Below are 18,078 nucleotides of genomic sequence, written 5' to 3' on the forward strand. Positions count from 1 at the left end.
GCAGATTTTAGTGTCATCCAGGACTTTTTTTGAGGGGGTACTGAGTACCGGCACCTTTTCCATTGTCTGCTAAAATTGACCCATGGTCCCCAAGTTTTAATGAAAAAGCTCAGGCTCTACACACCAATTCTGCCTTGTCATAGATTCTGTGACTGGTTGCAGGAGGCCTGGCTATTGTGGGGTGGGTTCCCTCAGTGATCACCCCACCCCTGAAGGGTGGCCTTGCATTTGAGTACCGGCACCTTTTTCGCTAGAAAAAACACACTGGTGTCATCTGTAAAGAGACAACCTTACCAGACAGCTGTTCTGCAATATCACTCACAAAATGTTTACAAGAAACCAATCAAGAATTGACCCTTGTGGCACACCACTGGTAACATCCTTTTCCTCAGAATGAACTCCATTTACCACTACCCTTTGTTGCATTCCACTCAATCAGTTTCTAATCCGGTTAGTTGCTTTAGGGCCTATACCAAGGGCACATAGTTTTTCTAGCAGTTACCTATGTAGAACTCTATCAAAGGGTCTGCTAAAATGTACATACACCAAGATACAACAAAAAGCACCAAGAGCCTTTCTGTTGCATCTTGGACTTTGTTCTGTACTTTGGACCCTCTCTGTGCTGTTGTGCTAAAGTCTACATACACCACATCTAGTGCTGTCCCTCGATCCAACTGTCTGGTCACATAGTCAAAGAAATTCATCAGATTCATCTGACAAGACCTACCTCTAAGTAAACCCATGTTGCCTCAGTTCCTGCAAGACACTGGATTCCAGAAACCTCACTATCCTCTATCTTAGAAGCATTTCAATTAATTTACTTATCACAGAGGCCAGACTAACTAGTCTGTAGGTCCCAACCTTCTCCTTACTTCCACTTTTGTGGAGTGGGACCACATCTGCTCTCCTCCAGTCCTTTAGGACCACTCCCAACTCTAAAGAAGCATTGAAAAGGTCACACAGCAGCACCGTCAGAATTTCCCTTAGTTCCTTCAGTACCCTCAGATATCCCATCTGACCCCATCACTTTATCTACTGTGTGTTTGTCTTCTGCAGTCCTACTCTCGGCCCATAATCCGTGAAAACAGAACAGAAATATTGAATAAGCAGTTCCTCTTTATCCTTATAAACTTCTACATATTCCTCCCTTTCACCCTTAAACCTCACAATGTCACTTTTGTAGTTCCTCCTATCACTAACATATCTAAAAAATGTCCCCCACCCCCATTTTATTGTATTGGTTATTTTTTTCTTCCATTTGCTTCTTTGCATTCCTATGTTACCAGCTTCTCTAAGCTTTATTATTTCTAGTCGTCCTCATTCTGTGATTTCTTGTAATTTATGAAGGCTAACTTATTTTTCTTTACCTTTTCAGCTACTACTTTTGAGAACCAAAGCAGTCTTCTTTTCCTCTTTTTTTTCCTAGCAAAAAGCTTTTTAACCCTTAAAATAGCTCCTTTCAGTTTTATCAACTACTTTTCTACTTCCCCAGATGTTCCCATCTTTTTATTTATTTAAAATATATATAGCCCGCATTATCTCAAGAATCTAAGCAGGTTACCTTATAAAACATACATAAAAAAAATCAACATAACATCACAAAATTCAACATAAACAAAACTCCCATAAAAAACAATAATAATCATAATTCACATATGACTGTCACTCATTAGGGACAACCAATCACTTGCTGAAATAGGTGATCTTTTAGTAACTTCCTAAATGAAACACAAAGTTAGTTCTTTTGAAATCTAGAACCTTTACTTTTGAATGAACCTTTCCTACATGTGTCTTAGTAGAACCACACCATCCGGAGATCACTGGATGCCAGATGATCACCCACTATAACATCAGAAACACTCTCCTCATTTGTAAGCACCAGGTCTAGTATGGCCCCATTCCTATTATCTTCTTATCAGCTTCATATTAGTTTCAGATATACCTGGAGGCTGTCATTCCCAAACAATTCAAGTATTAATATATTAGTATCAGCTTAATTAGTAATTCCAATTTTTTAAAATGGTTCCAGAGGTGATCAGGGAAATTATAGACTGGTGAGCCTCACGTCAGTACTGGGCAAAATGGTAGAGACTATTATAAAGCACTATTACAGAGCATTTACAAAGGCATTGATTAATGAGACGTGAGCCAACATGGATTTAGTCAAGGGAAGTCTTGCCTCACCAATCTACTGCATTTTTTGAACAGATGAATATGTGGATAAAGATGAGATGGTAGATATTGTTTATCTGGATTTTCAAAAGGTATTTCACAAAGTACCTCATGAATAAATCCTGAGAAAATTAGAAAGTCATTGGATAGGAGGTAATATCCTATTTTGGATTAAGAACTGGATAAAAGATAGAAAACAGACAGTAGGGTTAAATGGTCAATATTCTGAATGGATAAGGTAGATAGTGGGGTTCTCTAGGGGTCTGTGCTGGGACCACTGCTTTTTAACATATTTACAAATGATCTCTAGATGGTAATAACTAGTGAGATAATTGCATTTGCTGATGACACAAAGTTATTCAAAGTTGTTAAATCGCAAGAGGATTATGAAATATTGCAAGAGGTCCTTACAAGATTGGGAATCTGGGCATCCCAATGGCAGATGAAGTTTAATGTGAGCAAGTGCAAAGTGAAGCATGAGGGAAAGAGGAACCCAAATTATAGTTAAATGATGTAGTGTTCTACATTTGGAGTCACCACCCAGGAAAAAGATCTAGATATGTTGAAACCTCTGCTCAGTGTGCAGTGGCAGCTAAGAAAGCAAATAGAATGTTAGGAATTATTAGGAAAGGAATGGAAAACAAAAATGAGAATGTTATAATGACTTTGTATTGCTCCATGGTGTGACCGCACCTTGAATACTATGTGCAGTTCTGGTCACCGCATCTCAAAAAAGATAAAGCGGAATTAGGAAAGGTACAGAGAAGGGCGACAAAAATGACAGAGGATGGGATGCCTTCCCTATCAGTAAAGAAAGGACTAGGGCTCTTCAGTTTGGAAAAGAGAAGGTTGAGGGGAAATATGATAGAGATCTGTAAAATATTGAGTGGAGTGGAAGGTGTAGATGTGAATTGCTTGTTTACCCTTTCCAAAAATACTAGGACTAGGGGGCATGCAATGAAGCTACTAAGTAGTAAATCTAAAACAAACTGGAGAAAATATTTCTTCACTCAATGTGTAATTAAACTCTGGAATTCATTGCCAGAGAATATGGTAAAACAGTTAGTTTAGCATGGCTTAAAAAGGGGTTGGATAATTTCCTAAAAGAAAAGTCCACAAGCCATTATTAAGATGGACTTGGGAAAATCCACTGCTTATTTCTAGGATATGTGTACTGACGCTAGAGACTGTGAAAATGTGTATGCCCTTGAAAAAGCAGTAGACCGCGAAACAGGGTCCTGTCGGGCTCACAACGTTACCGGAGCTATCAGTATGTTGGAGGAAAAAATTTTTTTGAAAATTGGATGAGTTCGGGCCCTTGAGGATGGCCTTTATTGCTTAGAACCATCAAGATAAGTGAATTTTTTGCATTATATGTCAATTTTTTGCTATAATGTTTACTTTGTGAACAGCAGTGCTCGTATTTATTTATGTGCCTGAGCATTAACGCCACAGTTAATAAATGAACAGATGAGAGAGACTTTTAATTCTCAGGTTTTCTAAAAACAAGTAACATTGGGCACTGCTGGTTGGCTGGAGGTGGTCTATGATTATAACCGTGCACCGGCTTGTTAGCCGTTAAGGAAGCTGACATTCATAGACTTCCATATGGATATGAGACGCCTTCAATAGCCAACAATTTCATAATGTAACAAATATATGGTGTCTGATCTAATTTGTGTATTTTTACAAAAAATTTTCAGACACATTTAAGCCATTTTTTTGCTTTTGGTATTTATTTCTAGGATAAAGCAGCATAAAATCTTTTTTATGCTTTTGGGATCTTCCCAGGTACTTGTGACCTGGAATGGCCACTGTTAGAAACAGGATACTGAGCTTGATAGACCTTCAGTCTGTCCCAGTATTGCAACACTTACGTTCTTATTGCTAAAAATATCAAGGCTTGATATTTGAAAAAAAACCAAAAACCTGGGCTCCTAAGTTAAACTTCTAAATTTGTGCCCTATTTTCAGTCAAACAAGGAGCCTAAGTTTTCAGCATAAAATTAATCTTTAATTTAGTAGCTTAAAAGTTAAGCTTATAAATTTAGGCCTGCCCTTTGATAACAACTTCAAAAGGTTTGGAACAAGAGCAGTTCCAGGCAGACTTCTACGGTCTATGCCCTGAAAATAGCATGGTCAAATCAAGATCAGGTAACCATATGTTGTATCACCTCATTCCTTATGTAATGAGTTTATCTTCTCGGACAGACTGGATGGTCCGTAAAGGTCTTTATCTGCTGTCATCTACAGTGTTACTATGTATATGTTACCTAGGTTTATGAGCCTACTGGTGAAAATCAATGCTAAGCTCGTAACTTTTCTTCCCTGCCCCTGTTGCCACCTACTTTTTATGCTCCTAATTTAGGAGTTAATTGAAGGTACTCAGACTATTAAATTTTCAGATATGCTCCTAAATTGGCTTAGCTCTCAAAGTCAGAAGCACAAATCATTTGAATATGTTTATGTTTATTTGGATTTTGATTAATTGCTTGTTCATGGCAAAGCCAAATGTTAGCGATTTACATGATTTAAAACACATTTTTAAAAAATCAAAAACATACATGTAAAAGTAATGCTATTTCAGATAGTAAAGAGAAGAGTCAAAGTCAAAAGCATAACTACAGGGGGATCATGTGATGCCAGCCAGTATCATGGCTGAGGAGGTGACATTCAGGCTCATTTTCGAAAGACATGGATGTCCAAAAAGTGACATAAATTGGCACATGGATGTTCTTCTCACAGAGACGGCCAAATCAGTATAATTGAAACCTGATTTTGGATGTCTTTGTCAGAAGTCCGTCGCAAGGACGTCCAAATCTCAAGGCGGCATATCGGAGGTGTGTTCGAGGCGGGACTTGGGCATTCCTAAGACTTGGACGTCTTTGAGCCATAATGTAAAAAAGCAAAGACATCCATGACTAAAACTTGGACGTTTTCACCCGGACCTGTTTTTATTACAAATAAGACACAAAAAGGTGCCCGAAATGACCAGATGACCACTGGAGGGAATCAGGGGTGACCTCCCCTTACTCCCCCAGTGGTCACTAACCCCCTCCCACCCTCAAAAAACATGATTAAAAATATTACTTGCCAGCCTCTATGCCAGCCTCAGATGTCATACTCAGGTCCATGACAGAGCATGCAGGTCCCTGAAGTAGTTTCGTAGTAGGTGCAGTGCACTTCAGACAGGTGGATCCAGGCCCATACCCCCCCCCCCCCACCTGTTACATTTGTGGCGGAAACAGTGAGTCCTCCAAAACCCACCAGAAACCCTCTGTACCCACATATAGGTGCCCCCTTCACCCGTAAGGGCTATGGTAGTGGTGTACAGGAGGGGGTAGTGGGGTTTGGGGGGGTTGGGGGGGTTGGGGGGCTCAACACACAAGGTAAGGGAGCTGTGTACCTGGGGTGCCCGATTGCTGTCCTGGCATGTCAGGGGGACCAGTGAACTACAAATGCTGGCTCCTCCTACATCCAAATGGCTTGAATTTGGACGTTTTAGACTTGGACATTTTTGGTTTCGAAAATGGGCAAAAATCAAAGACATCCAAATCCAAGGACATCCATGGTATTTTCGAACGCAAAGATGGATGTCCATCTTTTTTCGAAAATGACCTTTTCCCCGCCTCTGAATTTGGACGTTTTACAAAGACGTCCAAATTCCAACTTCAACGTTTCTATCGAAAATGCCCCTCCACATCATCTGCCCAATTTCAGCTACAACAATTCTTATTTCTGTGATTTTTAAGCTTGGGATCCTCTGTGGCTGAGTATGGTCTGATCGCTCGTCCGGGTGGGAGGCATGTCATCTAAATCGCAATGAGGAATCCATGAGAAAACCACAGCCAGTGACTTCAAGATGGTGGATGGATCAGTTGGACAGGCCATGATCACGGTCCTGGCTAGTGAATGGATCCAGGAAATATCTAGAACAGTCACCGCTGCTTTGGAAGACTGTCTTAATAAATTGCAGTCAGCAGTTGATGAAATGAAAGAATGCTTTGACACTCACAGCCATTGCTTGTCCAATATGGAACATAGGGTTTCCAACCAGGAGGATGAAAGTCGACAGATGGTGCAGCAGATTGAAGCCTTGCAAATGGAAATGGCGACCCTGAAGGATTTGGTGGATGAACATGAAAACATGAAATTGCCGCGATAATCTTCGACTCATTGACCTACCGGAGTCGGTGTCAGACTCAGACGACTATAATATCTTATCCACCTGGCTACCACAACATCTTGGACTGGTACCAACTGTCACAGTGTTTCAATGCAAGCGTGCCCATCGGATTGGGCTTAAACGCGAGAGTGACACCAGGTCTCAACCTGCTATTGCTAGATACTTACAGGCTTACTGAAAAGTAGACATATTGGAATATGAATGCCAGCAGCTCATGCTATTTAATGAGTACTCTATTCATGTGGCAATAAAGTGGAAGGAGCTTGCCCCTTATTGTTATGACTTACATCGTAAGGGTGTTGGTATAACCTGCTAAACTGAGAGTATGGCATGTGGTTACAACTGTTATCTTGTCTAGCAAGGTGGAGGCCAAGGTTTTCATGAACAAGTTGAACGTTCACCAATAACAATTTGGGCAGGATGCAGTGAAGCCAGTACCGGCTTTGGATTTCATATGATGGGACTTTTTTTTTTTTTTTACCATGTCTAATTCATTGGTTTTATGACATTTGTTGTGACTCTGTGGCTCTTACTTACTTGCTTAATGGCTGTGCAGCTGGCCTTTACAGCAGAGGTCGCTCGTTGTGGGCTGTGCACTTCTGCAATGAGAATGGGTCCATGAGCGGTGGACACATGTTTCTGGATCCTGCACACCTTTGCAATGATGCAGCACATTGCTGCATTCCCCGGCATGGGCTGCCTCTGGGTACCTTTGAATTGTTTGACCCTCTTATATTAAATGTAAAACATGCCAAGGGGACACTCCTTCACTCTTTTCTAGAGTACACAAAGCTGACATTATGGAATCAGTGCTATTTCAAAAGTTAAGAAATCTATATTATCTGTCTGGACTTCTGAGGAGGGGCCTTCGCTCCAGTCATAGGAGGGCCGCATGAGGGTTCTAGCTACTTTTGACATTATGGAATCAGCGCTGCGTACATCTAGTAGCGCTTTAGAAATGATAAGTAGTAGTAGTGGTTTATGTCCTTCAGCAGGTGCTTCATAGGACACTGCAGTGGGGTTATGGTACACTTCTTTCAGGGGATCAACAAACCCTTTTGCAACAACGAATCTCTTTACTGGGTAGGAGGCTTATTTACAATGCCCTGCTACTAGTTAAGAAATCTATATTATCTGTCTGGACTTCTGAGGAGGGGCCTTCACTCCAGTCATGGGAGGGCCGCATGAGGGCTCTAGCTACTTTTGAAATAGCAGCATATAAAGGTTCGAGACAACCAGATAATACACATTATGTAGCTTTGTGGACATAATATCAGCAACTCCATCCAAAATCAGTAGATGCGAAGGTGCAGGATATTGGGGGCTCATAGGGTACATTTATAGACCAATGCTTAGCTTGTTCATTTGACCACATCAGTTGAGTGGGTTAGGGATGTGAGTTGGTATGACTGGAGGATGTCTGGGATGTTTGTAAGATCTGTTGTGTTCTGTATTTGGAAGTATTAGTTTGATTTTCCAAATGGATATTTGAGGGTTTGGATGTTGTCTTCCATAAATGTACAGCAACAATGGAGGAGTGGCCTAGTGGTCAGGGTGGTGGACTTTGGTCCTGAGGAACTGAGTTCAATTCCCACTTCAGGCACAAGCAGCTTCTTGTGACTCTGGGCAAGTCACTTAACCCTCCATTGCCCCATGTAAGCCGCATTGAGCCTGCCATGAGTGGGAAAGTGCGGGGTACAAATGTAACAAAAAAAAAAAAAATCGCATGGGATTTTCCTACTGTCTAGTAGTAGTTGTATTTTTATGTGCAGCGATATCACCATGTTGGTTATGGTTTTTTTTCTGCTTTGTTTTTCAGCATTGTATTTTGTTGTTCTCTGTGTTGCTGTTGCAAATAAAAATAAAATTAAAATAAAACGAGCATAACTACAATACATGCAAAAATAATGCTATACCACTGGAACTGACTCTGAGACTGACTGCTGTCGCTACCAAAAAAGAAGACCACACTAACTCAGATCAAAAGCCAGGGTAAAGAGGCGTGTTGTTAAATTAATTTTAAATTGTTTTAAGGAGAACTCTGAACACAGGCTCAAAGGTAAGTTATTCCAGAAATATGGAGCAAGAAAATAGAAAGCTGCGGTTCATGTAATTTCCCAGAGCAGTTGAGAGCAGTGGTGTGCTGGAGCCGGCTCGCACCGGCTCGCAAGAGCCGAGCAAAGCCGGTTGTTGAATTGCGTGAGCCGGCTCTCTTCCTCCCAATCCGGTCCCTTACGTCAGCGACTTCACGAATTCTTCGGGGTCGCTGCAAGCGCTGACTCTCCCACGCTGGTGCTGCAGGTTCGGATTTTAAAAATGGCCACCGAGACTTCCAGAGGCAGCCTCGCAAGACTTCTGCCGAAGTCTTGGAGGCCGCCCTTGTAAGTCTCGGCGGCCATTTTGAATCGCAAACCTGCAGCGCCAGCGGGGGAGAGTCAGTGCTTGCAGCGACCCCGAAGAATTCGAGAAGTCGCTGACGTAAGGGACCGGATCTGGAGGGAGGGAGTTGAATTCGCCGAACTCGGGAGGGGTGGCAGGGGAGAGAAGGGAGTCGCTGGGCATTTGTGAATGGAGGGGAGGGGAGGAGAAGGGTCACTGCTGAACATGGGTGCATGCAGGGCAGGGGACAGGAGGATCGCTGGGTATAGGTGCATGCAGGGCAGGGGACAGGAGGGTCACTGGACATGGGTGGATGGAGGGCAGGGGAGAGGAGGGTCACTGCTGGACATAGGTGGATGGAGGGCAGGGGAGAGGAGGGTCACTGCTGAACATGGGTGCATGCAGGGCAGGGGACAGGAGGATCGCTGGGTATAGGTGCATGCAGGGCAGGGCAGGGGACAGGAGGGTCACTGGACATGGGTGGATGGAGGGCAGGGGAGAGGAGGGTCACTGCTGGACATGGGTGGATGGAGGGCAGGGGACAGGAGGGTCACTGGACATGGGTGGATGGAAGGCAGGGGAGAGGAGGGGAGAGAGAAGAAATGCTGGACATGGATAGAGGGGAGAGAAGAGTGAGGAAGGAGATGAGATGAGGGAAAAGGAAGAGAGGAGAAAAACTGCACATGGATGAAGAAAATAGGCAGAAGCTGAGGACCAGAAATGAAGAAGAAAGGAAGAAAGAAATAAATGGAAAGGAAGCCCTGGAAACGGAGTTAAGAGGACAGATAGCAGCAGAATCGGATACTGGGCCAGCATGATCAGAAAAACAGTCACCAGACAACAAAGGTAGAAAAAAAAATAATTTTATTTTCATTATAGTGTTTGGAATATTTTCACTTTGAAAATCAGGTGCTCAACATTAAAAAGTTTATATTTATTTACTTATTTATGGCATTTTATCCCACATTAAACATGAATTAGATTGGAACCTGGGATCATTTAATTTTTTTTTCCTGGAGAGAGTAATGCATTGCCCCCCCCCCCCCCCCCCGGCTATAGCCAGCTCTGCAATTTTTTTGGGGGGGTGCAGAGGTGGACGGGGGGGCGTAGAGGTGAATGGGGGGGTGCAGAGGTGGGGGGGGGGGCGCCGAGGTGGACCGAGGAGAGAGCCTGTTGTTAAAAATTTACCAGCACACCACTAGTTGAGAGGGTAATGGAAATACTAATCTATGATTGTTGAAATATCGTAAACATCTAGCAGGAACATATGGTATGATGTGTCAAGATAAATAATCAGGGGTACCATCATGTAGAGTTCTAAATGTTAAAACCAAAATCTTGAATTATATTGTCCCTCAGTTTTCCAGTTTCTTGGTTAACAGTATAATAGGTTAAAGAGAGAGAGAAAAAAAAAGAAATACAATTTAACCAACAAATTCGTTTTCATTGTTATTGTTTTATGTAATCCACTTGAAGTTTGTAAATATACGCAGAGTACTGTAAATAGTGTAAATAAAAATATTCATAATTTTTTAATGCAAGGTTAGATGGGTTCTCGGTGTGGCTCCTGGGCTACTGTCCTAGTGAGGCTGCAGGATCCAGGAGCCATGCTATTTGGCTGCCATTTGAGGCTCATACAGGGTTTCATAGTGCAAGGTTTTGGTGATAGGTATAGTGTGTGCTGACTTCAAGTGCTACTGATGCTTGCAGGGGGCAGAGACAGTTCTAGCCGTGAACTCGGAAGTGCTTGCAGCTGCAGCACTCTAGGTCTATCAGAGACTTAGGCCCTCCTAGTGCAGCAGGGAGAGGTAGTCCAGGGCATCGAATGGTGGTGCTCATGAATACCATGAGCTGGGCACGAGGCTGACAGTGCATGCACTGCACACGTTTCATCTAGCCTTCATAGAAGATGTAGCTGAATGATTTCGGCCACTCCTAAAGATATTGGAGAAGGGTCTGAGAACTCTGCGGATGATGCCATGAGGGAGACAGCCAGTAAAGTAACTGTCTCCATGCTCCCTCAGGCAAGAGCCCTGAGATGGAGGAGAGGAATTACTGGAGGCCCCAGAAAGGCAATTGACATTTGGTGCTGAAAAATCCTGGGAGGAATTGGCTATGGGCAGTGTGCACAAGGGCATAGAGACACAGGACGAGCTTGTGCTGGCTTCTGGCTATAGTGAGCCTAAACCATTCTAAAAAGGCTAGGTTTTTCAATTAGAAGGTTATTGTGTTGCTGAAAAGATATATGTGTGTGTGTGTGTGGTATATTTATAAGGAAGATTTTGATATATTTTATTTGTAAAAAAAAGTGTGTTGAGTAATTTTGTGATCTGTGTCTGATGTATTGGTAAATACTGTGAGAAATGGCATCAGGTAACTGAGTAACATAAGAGTTGTAATAATTATACCATTTCTCCTTTAATTAAAGAAGAAAGAAAAGGACAAGTAGTTAAACATTGGAAAGGAATTAATTATTACCTTAAAGCTGTTCTGTGAGTTGAAACAAACACTTGGAGGGGCATAATCAAAAGGGACGCTGAGGACATCCTCGCAAAACGTCCCGGTGGAGGGGCAGGGAAACCCGTATTATCAAAACAAGATGGGTGTCCATCTTTCGTTTCGATAATACAGTCGGGGACGCCCAAATCTTGAAATTTAGGTCGTCCTTAGAGATGGTCGTCCCTAGACTTGGTCATTTCTGATTTTCGCCGATAATGGAAAATAAGGACGCCCATCTCAGAAACGACCAAATGCAAGCCCTTTGGTCGTGGGAGGAGCCAGCATTCGCAGTGCACTGGTCCCCCTGACATGCCAGGACACCAACTGGGCACCCTAGGGGACACTGCAGTGGACTTCAGAAATTGCTCCCAGGAACGTAGCTCCCTTACCTTGTGTGCTGAGCCCCCAAAACCTACTACCCACCACTGTACACCACTACCTTAGCCCTTACGGGTGAAGGGGGCACCTAGATGTGGGTACAGTGGGTTTCTGGTGGGTTTTGGAGGGCTCACATTTACCACCACAAGTGTAACAGGTAGGGGGGGTGGGCCTGGGTCCGGCTGCCTGAAGTGCACTGCACCCACTAAAACTGCTGCAGGGACCTGCATACTGCTGTGATGGACCTGAGTATGACATTTGAGGTCTGCATAGAGGCTGGCACAAAATATTTTTAAAGATGTTTTTTTAGGGTGGGAGGGGGTTAGTGACCACTGGGGGAGTAAGGGGAGGTGATCCCCGAATCTCTCCGTTGGTAATCTGGTCAGTTTGGGCACCTTTATGTGGCTTGGTCATAAGAAAAACAGAACCAGGTAAAGTCGTCCTAGTGCTCGTGAAGGACGCCCTTTTTTTCCATTATGGGTCGAGGAGGGTAACCCAATTTAACATCTAACTGTGTCAAAAGTAACATTCCACTAAGTGTAATTACATTCTTCCACCACCAGGGGGGGGTTTACAGTAAGACACATATGAAACACACACACCACCACAATGATGGAGTTTTTTCCCCCCCACTAGGAGTGGAATGCAAGTCAGCATCATCCATCTCCTTTGACACCTGTAGTTTGTGACCCTAGTCTGAGTCTACCATTGCCACCCATTCCTATATTACCAGCCTCACTGTAATCTGATATTGACCCTTTTCACTTTCCATCACTTTCCTAGAATGTGGAATTCTCTCTCACAAGTTTCAGTGCCAATTCTGGGGTGTAAAATCAGGGTCTGACCATTTAGCTCAGTAAATTTCAACACCAAGTTAGATCTAATAGAAACAAAATGTTATCTGAGTGGAGTAACCTAGTAGTTGGAGTACCTAAGTACATAAGTAATGCCACACTGGGAAAAGATCAAGGGTCCATCGAGCCCAGCATCCTGTTCACAACAGTGGCCAATCCAGGCTGAGAACTAGGTAAGCTAGAGGTTCAAATCCCACATCTCCTTGTGCTCTAAGGGTAAGCCACTTCACCCTCCATTGCCTAAGATTCAACTTAAATTGTAAGCCCTCTTGGGTAGTGAACTAGAATTGTAGCTTACCCTGATTTGAAGCAGTAGCGTTCCTAGGGGGGGTGCGGTTCGCCCCGGGTGCACGCTGCTGGGGGGGTGCTGCGCGCGCCTGTCCTTTGTTCGTTCCATGCTTCCTCTGCCCCGGAACAGATTCCTGTTCCAGGGCAGAGGGAGCATGGAACGAACGAAGGACAGGCGCGCGCGGCACCCCCCCAGCGGCGTGCACCCGGGGGGGGTTCTTTTGCGGGGGGGTGTCCTTTCGCCGGGGGGGGTCACGCTGCATCCGGGGGGTGCTGCACCCGGGGGGCGGGGCGCATCAGCGATCCGCCCCGGGTGTCAGCCCCCCTAGGAACGCCACTGATTTGAAGTTTGAAAAGGCAAGTAGTTAAATCCAATAAAATTCCAAATCTGGTGTTCAAGTTCATGATTCTTATAGAATAATAAATGTTTTTACTCTTTTGGTTTTCACTGGAATAACCCAGTGCTGGTAATACAAATTTTATAAGGCATCCAGTGACTGTGTTCCTTTTTTCTGTGTGTTTCTGCTTTGAATAGTGCACTCCAAGCTGTGGTCCAGGCTTTCGCCACCGTGTTGTCCTCTGCAAGAGTGGAGACCATCTCAGCACGTTGCCTACCTCCCAGTGTCCTAAGGACTACAAACCCACGACCAGTATGAGGTGCAACCTGGGTCGCTGCCCCCCTCCTCGTTGGATAACCACTGAATGGGGAGAGGTACACTGGTTGCTCTCACCTACTGGTAATGTCTCCTAGCTCTTACATGACTAGGAACAGTCCAGATATGAGCCTAAAGGTGGCAGTGATATTCTATCCAATTGGAATGCAGTATAAAAACTGCGTCAGCAGTAGTTTTAGCAGTAACCCTATGATATCAAAACACCTTTCTGTGTCACACACACACATATTCTCCGGTCTCTCTTTCTAGCTCTCTCTTAACATACATACACATATAGCCTCTTCTCCCTCACTCTCTCTTTCATGTACACACATAAACACAGCTTCTTGTTTGATACTCTTGTATTCACACTACATAATATTGCTTGTCTGTCTATCTCATACACACAGACTGACATGACACAACCTGTCAAATGCTCACATTCTTTGCCTACTTCTCCTGATTCAGATCCACACCATCTATCTGTTTTTCCACTATGCAGAGCAATAACATCTAGTGGGCAAAGGGAATATTGCTATTTCTCATTATTAAGCAGTAAGATACATGCAGGTATACAAGACATAAGGTAGCACCTAAAAATGTTAAGAGTTAATGCAAGTTGATGCTTGTGAGCTGTAACAACTAGAGGGTAACCAGTGTAACCAACTGTTAAAAAGGGCTGCAGAGGTGACCCAAGTAGATATGTTTATGTTTATTAAAACAATTTAATATACTGCCATGTCTGGAGACAGGTCACATTGGTTTACAATTAAAAAAAACAGTTAACAGAAAAGAATTACATTTAGGATAGGAAAGAACTGTCATACACTCAAATATACATCAATGAGTCTGACATTGGTGTCAGATAAAATGGTGAAGAAGACTATTGATAAGAACAAAATTACTGGTCATATGGCTAAACTTGGCTTAATAAGAAAGAAAATCACAAATGGAGAGAGCAAACTATCAATATGATCCAAAATATTCAGTAGCTGTTTGCTCAAGGATTATTCCCTAGAGCACATATATAATGAAAGCAGACATTACTCACAAAAACTTGCTTTACAAATCCAAGCTTTATCCAGGGTCACGACTCTTATCATTGACTCATACCTTTCAACCAGAGGAAAAAATATTTAAAATTAAATAATTCAGAATATTGTGTACTCCGACTCAGTGAAAACTGTCTACAATTAAATTAGGGTTCTTCTCATATAGCATCATAGGAACTAGCCATCCACACCAAACCAAGTATGTGCTTTGTAATTAATTGGTATTGAAAAGAACTAAGAGGGGCATAATCGAAAGGGGTGCCCAAGTTTTCCTGAGGACGTCATCGCAGGACGTCTCGGTGAAGGGATGGGGAAACCCATATTATTGAAACAAGATGGGCGTCCATCTTTCATTTTGATAATACGGTCGGGGACACCCAAATCGCGAAATTTAGGTCAACCTTAGAGATGGTCCTCCTTAGAGATGGTCGTCCCCAATTTTCGGCCATAATGGAAATCGAGGTCGCCCATCTCAGAAACGACCAAATCCAAGCCATTTGGTTGTGGGAGGAGCCAGCATTCATAGTGCACTGGTCCCCCAGACATGCCAGGACACCAACCGGGCACCCTAGGGGGCACTGCAGTGGACTTCACAAATTGCTCCCAGGTGCATAGCTCCCTTACCTTGTGTTCTGAGCCCCCCAAAACCCATTCCCCACAACTGTACACCACTACCATAGCCCTAAGGGGTGAAGTGGGCACCTACATGTGGGTACAGTGGGTTTCTGGTGGGTTTTGAAGGGCTCACATTTACCACCACAAGTGTAACAGGTAGGGGGGGATGGGCCTGGGTCTGCCTGGCTGAAGTGCACTGCATCCACTAAAACTGCTCCACGGACCTGCATACTGTCAGTTCGGGCACCTTTTTGAGGCTTGGTCATAAAAAAAATGGACCAAGTAAAGTCGCCCAAGTGCTCATCAGGGACGTCCTTCTTTTTTCCATTATCGGTCGAGGATGCCCATGTGCTAGCCATGCCCCAGTCCCGCCTTCGCTACGCTTCCGACATGCCCCCGTGAACTTTGGTTGTCCCCGCGATGGAAAGCAGTTGAGGACGCCCAAAATCGGCTTTCTTTTCCAAATATTTTATTAATTTCCAAGAATACAAATAACAGGAAAACAATGATGGAAAAACATAGGAAGCAAGAAACACAACAGGTGGGAAAGGAAAAAAGAGAAAGGAAAGAAGAGAAAAAAGGAGGGGAAAGCATCCAGGTGTTCGGCTTTCGATTATGCTGATTTGGGCGACCCTGGGAGAAGGACGCCCATGTCCCGATTTGCGTCGAAAGATAGGCGCCCTTCTCTTTCGAAAATAAGCCTGTAAGGGTAAACAAAGGTTCGAGCTCAATCAGCTACAAGTCACATCTGACATTGCTTGGGAAGCCTATAGAGGGAGAGAAGCAGAAGGATGGAAAGCACTTTTTTTAACTTCTTTCCAAATTTGTACTTTGTTATTAAGTACAAAGTACAGCTTAAATGTAACTCATTGCAAGTAAAAAGTATTGCAAAAAAAAAAAGGTAACTCGTTACAAGTAAAAGTGCTGCCAATTGTACTTAGGTACTGTAACGAAGTACAAGTGCTTTGTCACCTCTTGGGTTTGTTTTTTTTTAGTGTTTTTTAAACTTAATCCATGTTTTTGTCAACCAGTAGCGTAGCCAGAGTTTAATTTTTAGATGGGCCTGGAGGTGGACTGGGTGGGCACAGGCCTCGCATTTCCTCTCCACCCGCTACCCCCCCCCCCCCCTGCGACAGCCCCCTGCATATGGTCAGTTCTGGTCATTTTTACTGACCTGAAGTGCCATTCTCCCTCCAGCACCGGCGATTCCTATAGCCAGCCTTCTGCCAGCGCACATCGTCGGAGCCTCTTCTCAGGCACGTCCCACCTACTCTGCAACTTGCTGTTTTCCGCAAAGGTGGGACGCAGGAAGTTGCAAAGTAGGCGGGACGTGCCTGAGAAGAGGCCCTGACGACGCACGCTGGCAGTAGGCTGGCTATGGGAATCGCCGGTGCTGGAGGGAGAACAGTGCTTCAGGGCAGTAAAAGTGAGCAGACCACATGGACAGGGAGAGAGGCAGAAGAGGCTGGGCGGGCCTGGAGCAAACGCGGCTGGGGCTGGGCCTGGGCCCGTCCAGGCCCACCCTTGGCTACGCCCCTGTATCAACTCCAAAGTTGTTTTGGTTCTTTTAAAGGATAGTGTAGCAGTAAGCCAAAAAAAGTAGAATTCAGTTTTATTTTCTGCTGTATAGCACTGTGTGTGTGTCATGTGACCCAGCATTGCTTTAAAAGAGGAACTACACTCACTGACATTAGATGCTGCCAGACAAAGTACCCCTGGAGTTTGGAGGTCCTAGTAATTGATTTTGGTTACTCTAAATATTTCTTCTGGAGTTTTTGATTATTTTAAAATGCCTTAGATGTCATCTATAGACGAGATTAAGTTTTAATATGTTTTGCACTATTTTAGTATTGCCTATGGTGAAGTGAAAGGTTTAGACCATCAGGGTATGTTATGTGCCTTATTTTGGTCCACACATATTTTGATGTTTGTCAATGTAGTATGTTACTTTGCATGTTTTTGGAGATGCACTTTTTTCATATAACTATTTATTCATTTATTTATATTTGCTGTTTGATATAATTATCTGTTTCTTATTTATTATTTCCTATCATCTGATACTGATGTGGTTGTCTATATATCTGTTATGGTTCTATTATGACTTTATGTGATTTTGTGATATTTATGGTTCTATTTGTTTTAACTACAATGTTTTGCTCCTGAAGCAGCCCTTGCTGGTTGAAACATGGTCGTCGGGCTTGATTATTATTTGATTCTCCAAAAAAAATCTTTTATCCTACATTAACCATGTCTGCTTCTATGACTACCATCCTTTTGGGACTAGCAGACTGCTTGCCTACTTGTATCCTGGTTATTACATGTGGGTCAGATTTCTCGTCAGTTCAGGGCGAGTATGATAGAATACCAACATTATATAAAGACACTGAAACTTAAGGCATCTTTGGTAAAGCACTGTTTGCGACATAAACATTCTGTCCAAGCTCTGTGTTGTATGGCCATTTACCAGTTGAGGTATCCAAATGTAGGAGTGATCTACACAGATGCCTCAGACAGAGGGAACAATGCCTGGTGGTTTGAATGTTTCTGTGGAATGGAAAGCATATTTCTAACCACTTTCACTTCAAGAGATAATAGCTCTGTAAATTGGCTGACAGAAAGTGATGGCATTCTTTAAAACTTTGGCACAATCTTGTTGTTGAGTTGAATGCATGAGAAACAATCCCTGAAGCAGCCGTTGGCAAAACAAGAGGCCTTTGTTGGGTGAATGTTGGACAAGTGTAGATGTGTATCGGACGCACACCAAGTGGCATTTGGTGCGCGTAGGTCATTACCACCCAGTTACCACGTGAAACTTTACCACTAGGTCAATGGTTGGCGGTAAGGTCTCAGACCCAAAATGGACGCAGAGCAAATTTCATTTTGCCACACATCCATTTTCAGCAAAAATTTTAAAAAGACCTTTTTTACAGGTGCGCTGAAAAATGATTCTGCGTGCGCCCAAAACCCGCGCCTACAGTACCGCAGGCCATTTTTTTAGTGCAC

The 18,078-nt window shown here is 43.5% G+C and overlaps 1 protein-coding gene across 2 annotated transcripts in view; it reads left to right on the forward strand.

The window, feature by feature from the left end:
• The window catches only part of ADAMTS10 (ADAM metallopeptidase with thrombospondin type 1 motif 10), a 208,783-nt gene that overhangs the window by 177,341 nt on the left and 13,364 nt on the right, over positions 1–18,078 (forward strand). The window contains exon 23 of one of the 2 annotated variants that reach the window (XM_030217418.1): positions 13,291–13,467. In XM_030217418.1, the coding sequence (XP_030073278.1) occupies positions 13,291–13,467 (177 nt within the window). Of the gene's footprint in view, positions 1–13,290; positions 13,493–18,078 lie in introns of both variants that reach the window. The other variant, XM_030217419.1, reaches the window with a different exon arrangement.

Source organism: Microcaecilia unicolor, chromosome 11 (genome assembly GCF_901765095.1).
Source record: "Microcaecilia unicolor chromosome 11, aMicUni1.1, whole genome shotgun sequence".
In the NCBI taxonomy this organism is placed as follows: Eukaryota; Metazoa; Chordata; class Amphibia; order Gymnophiona; family Siphonopidae; genus Microcaecilia; species Microcaecilia unicolor.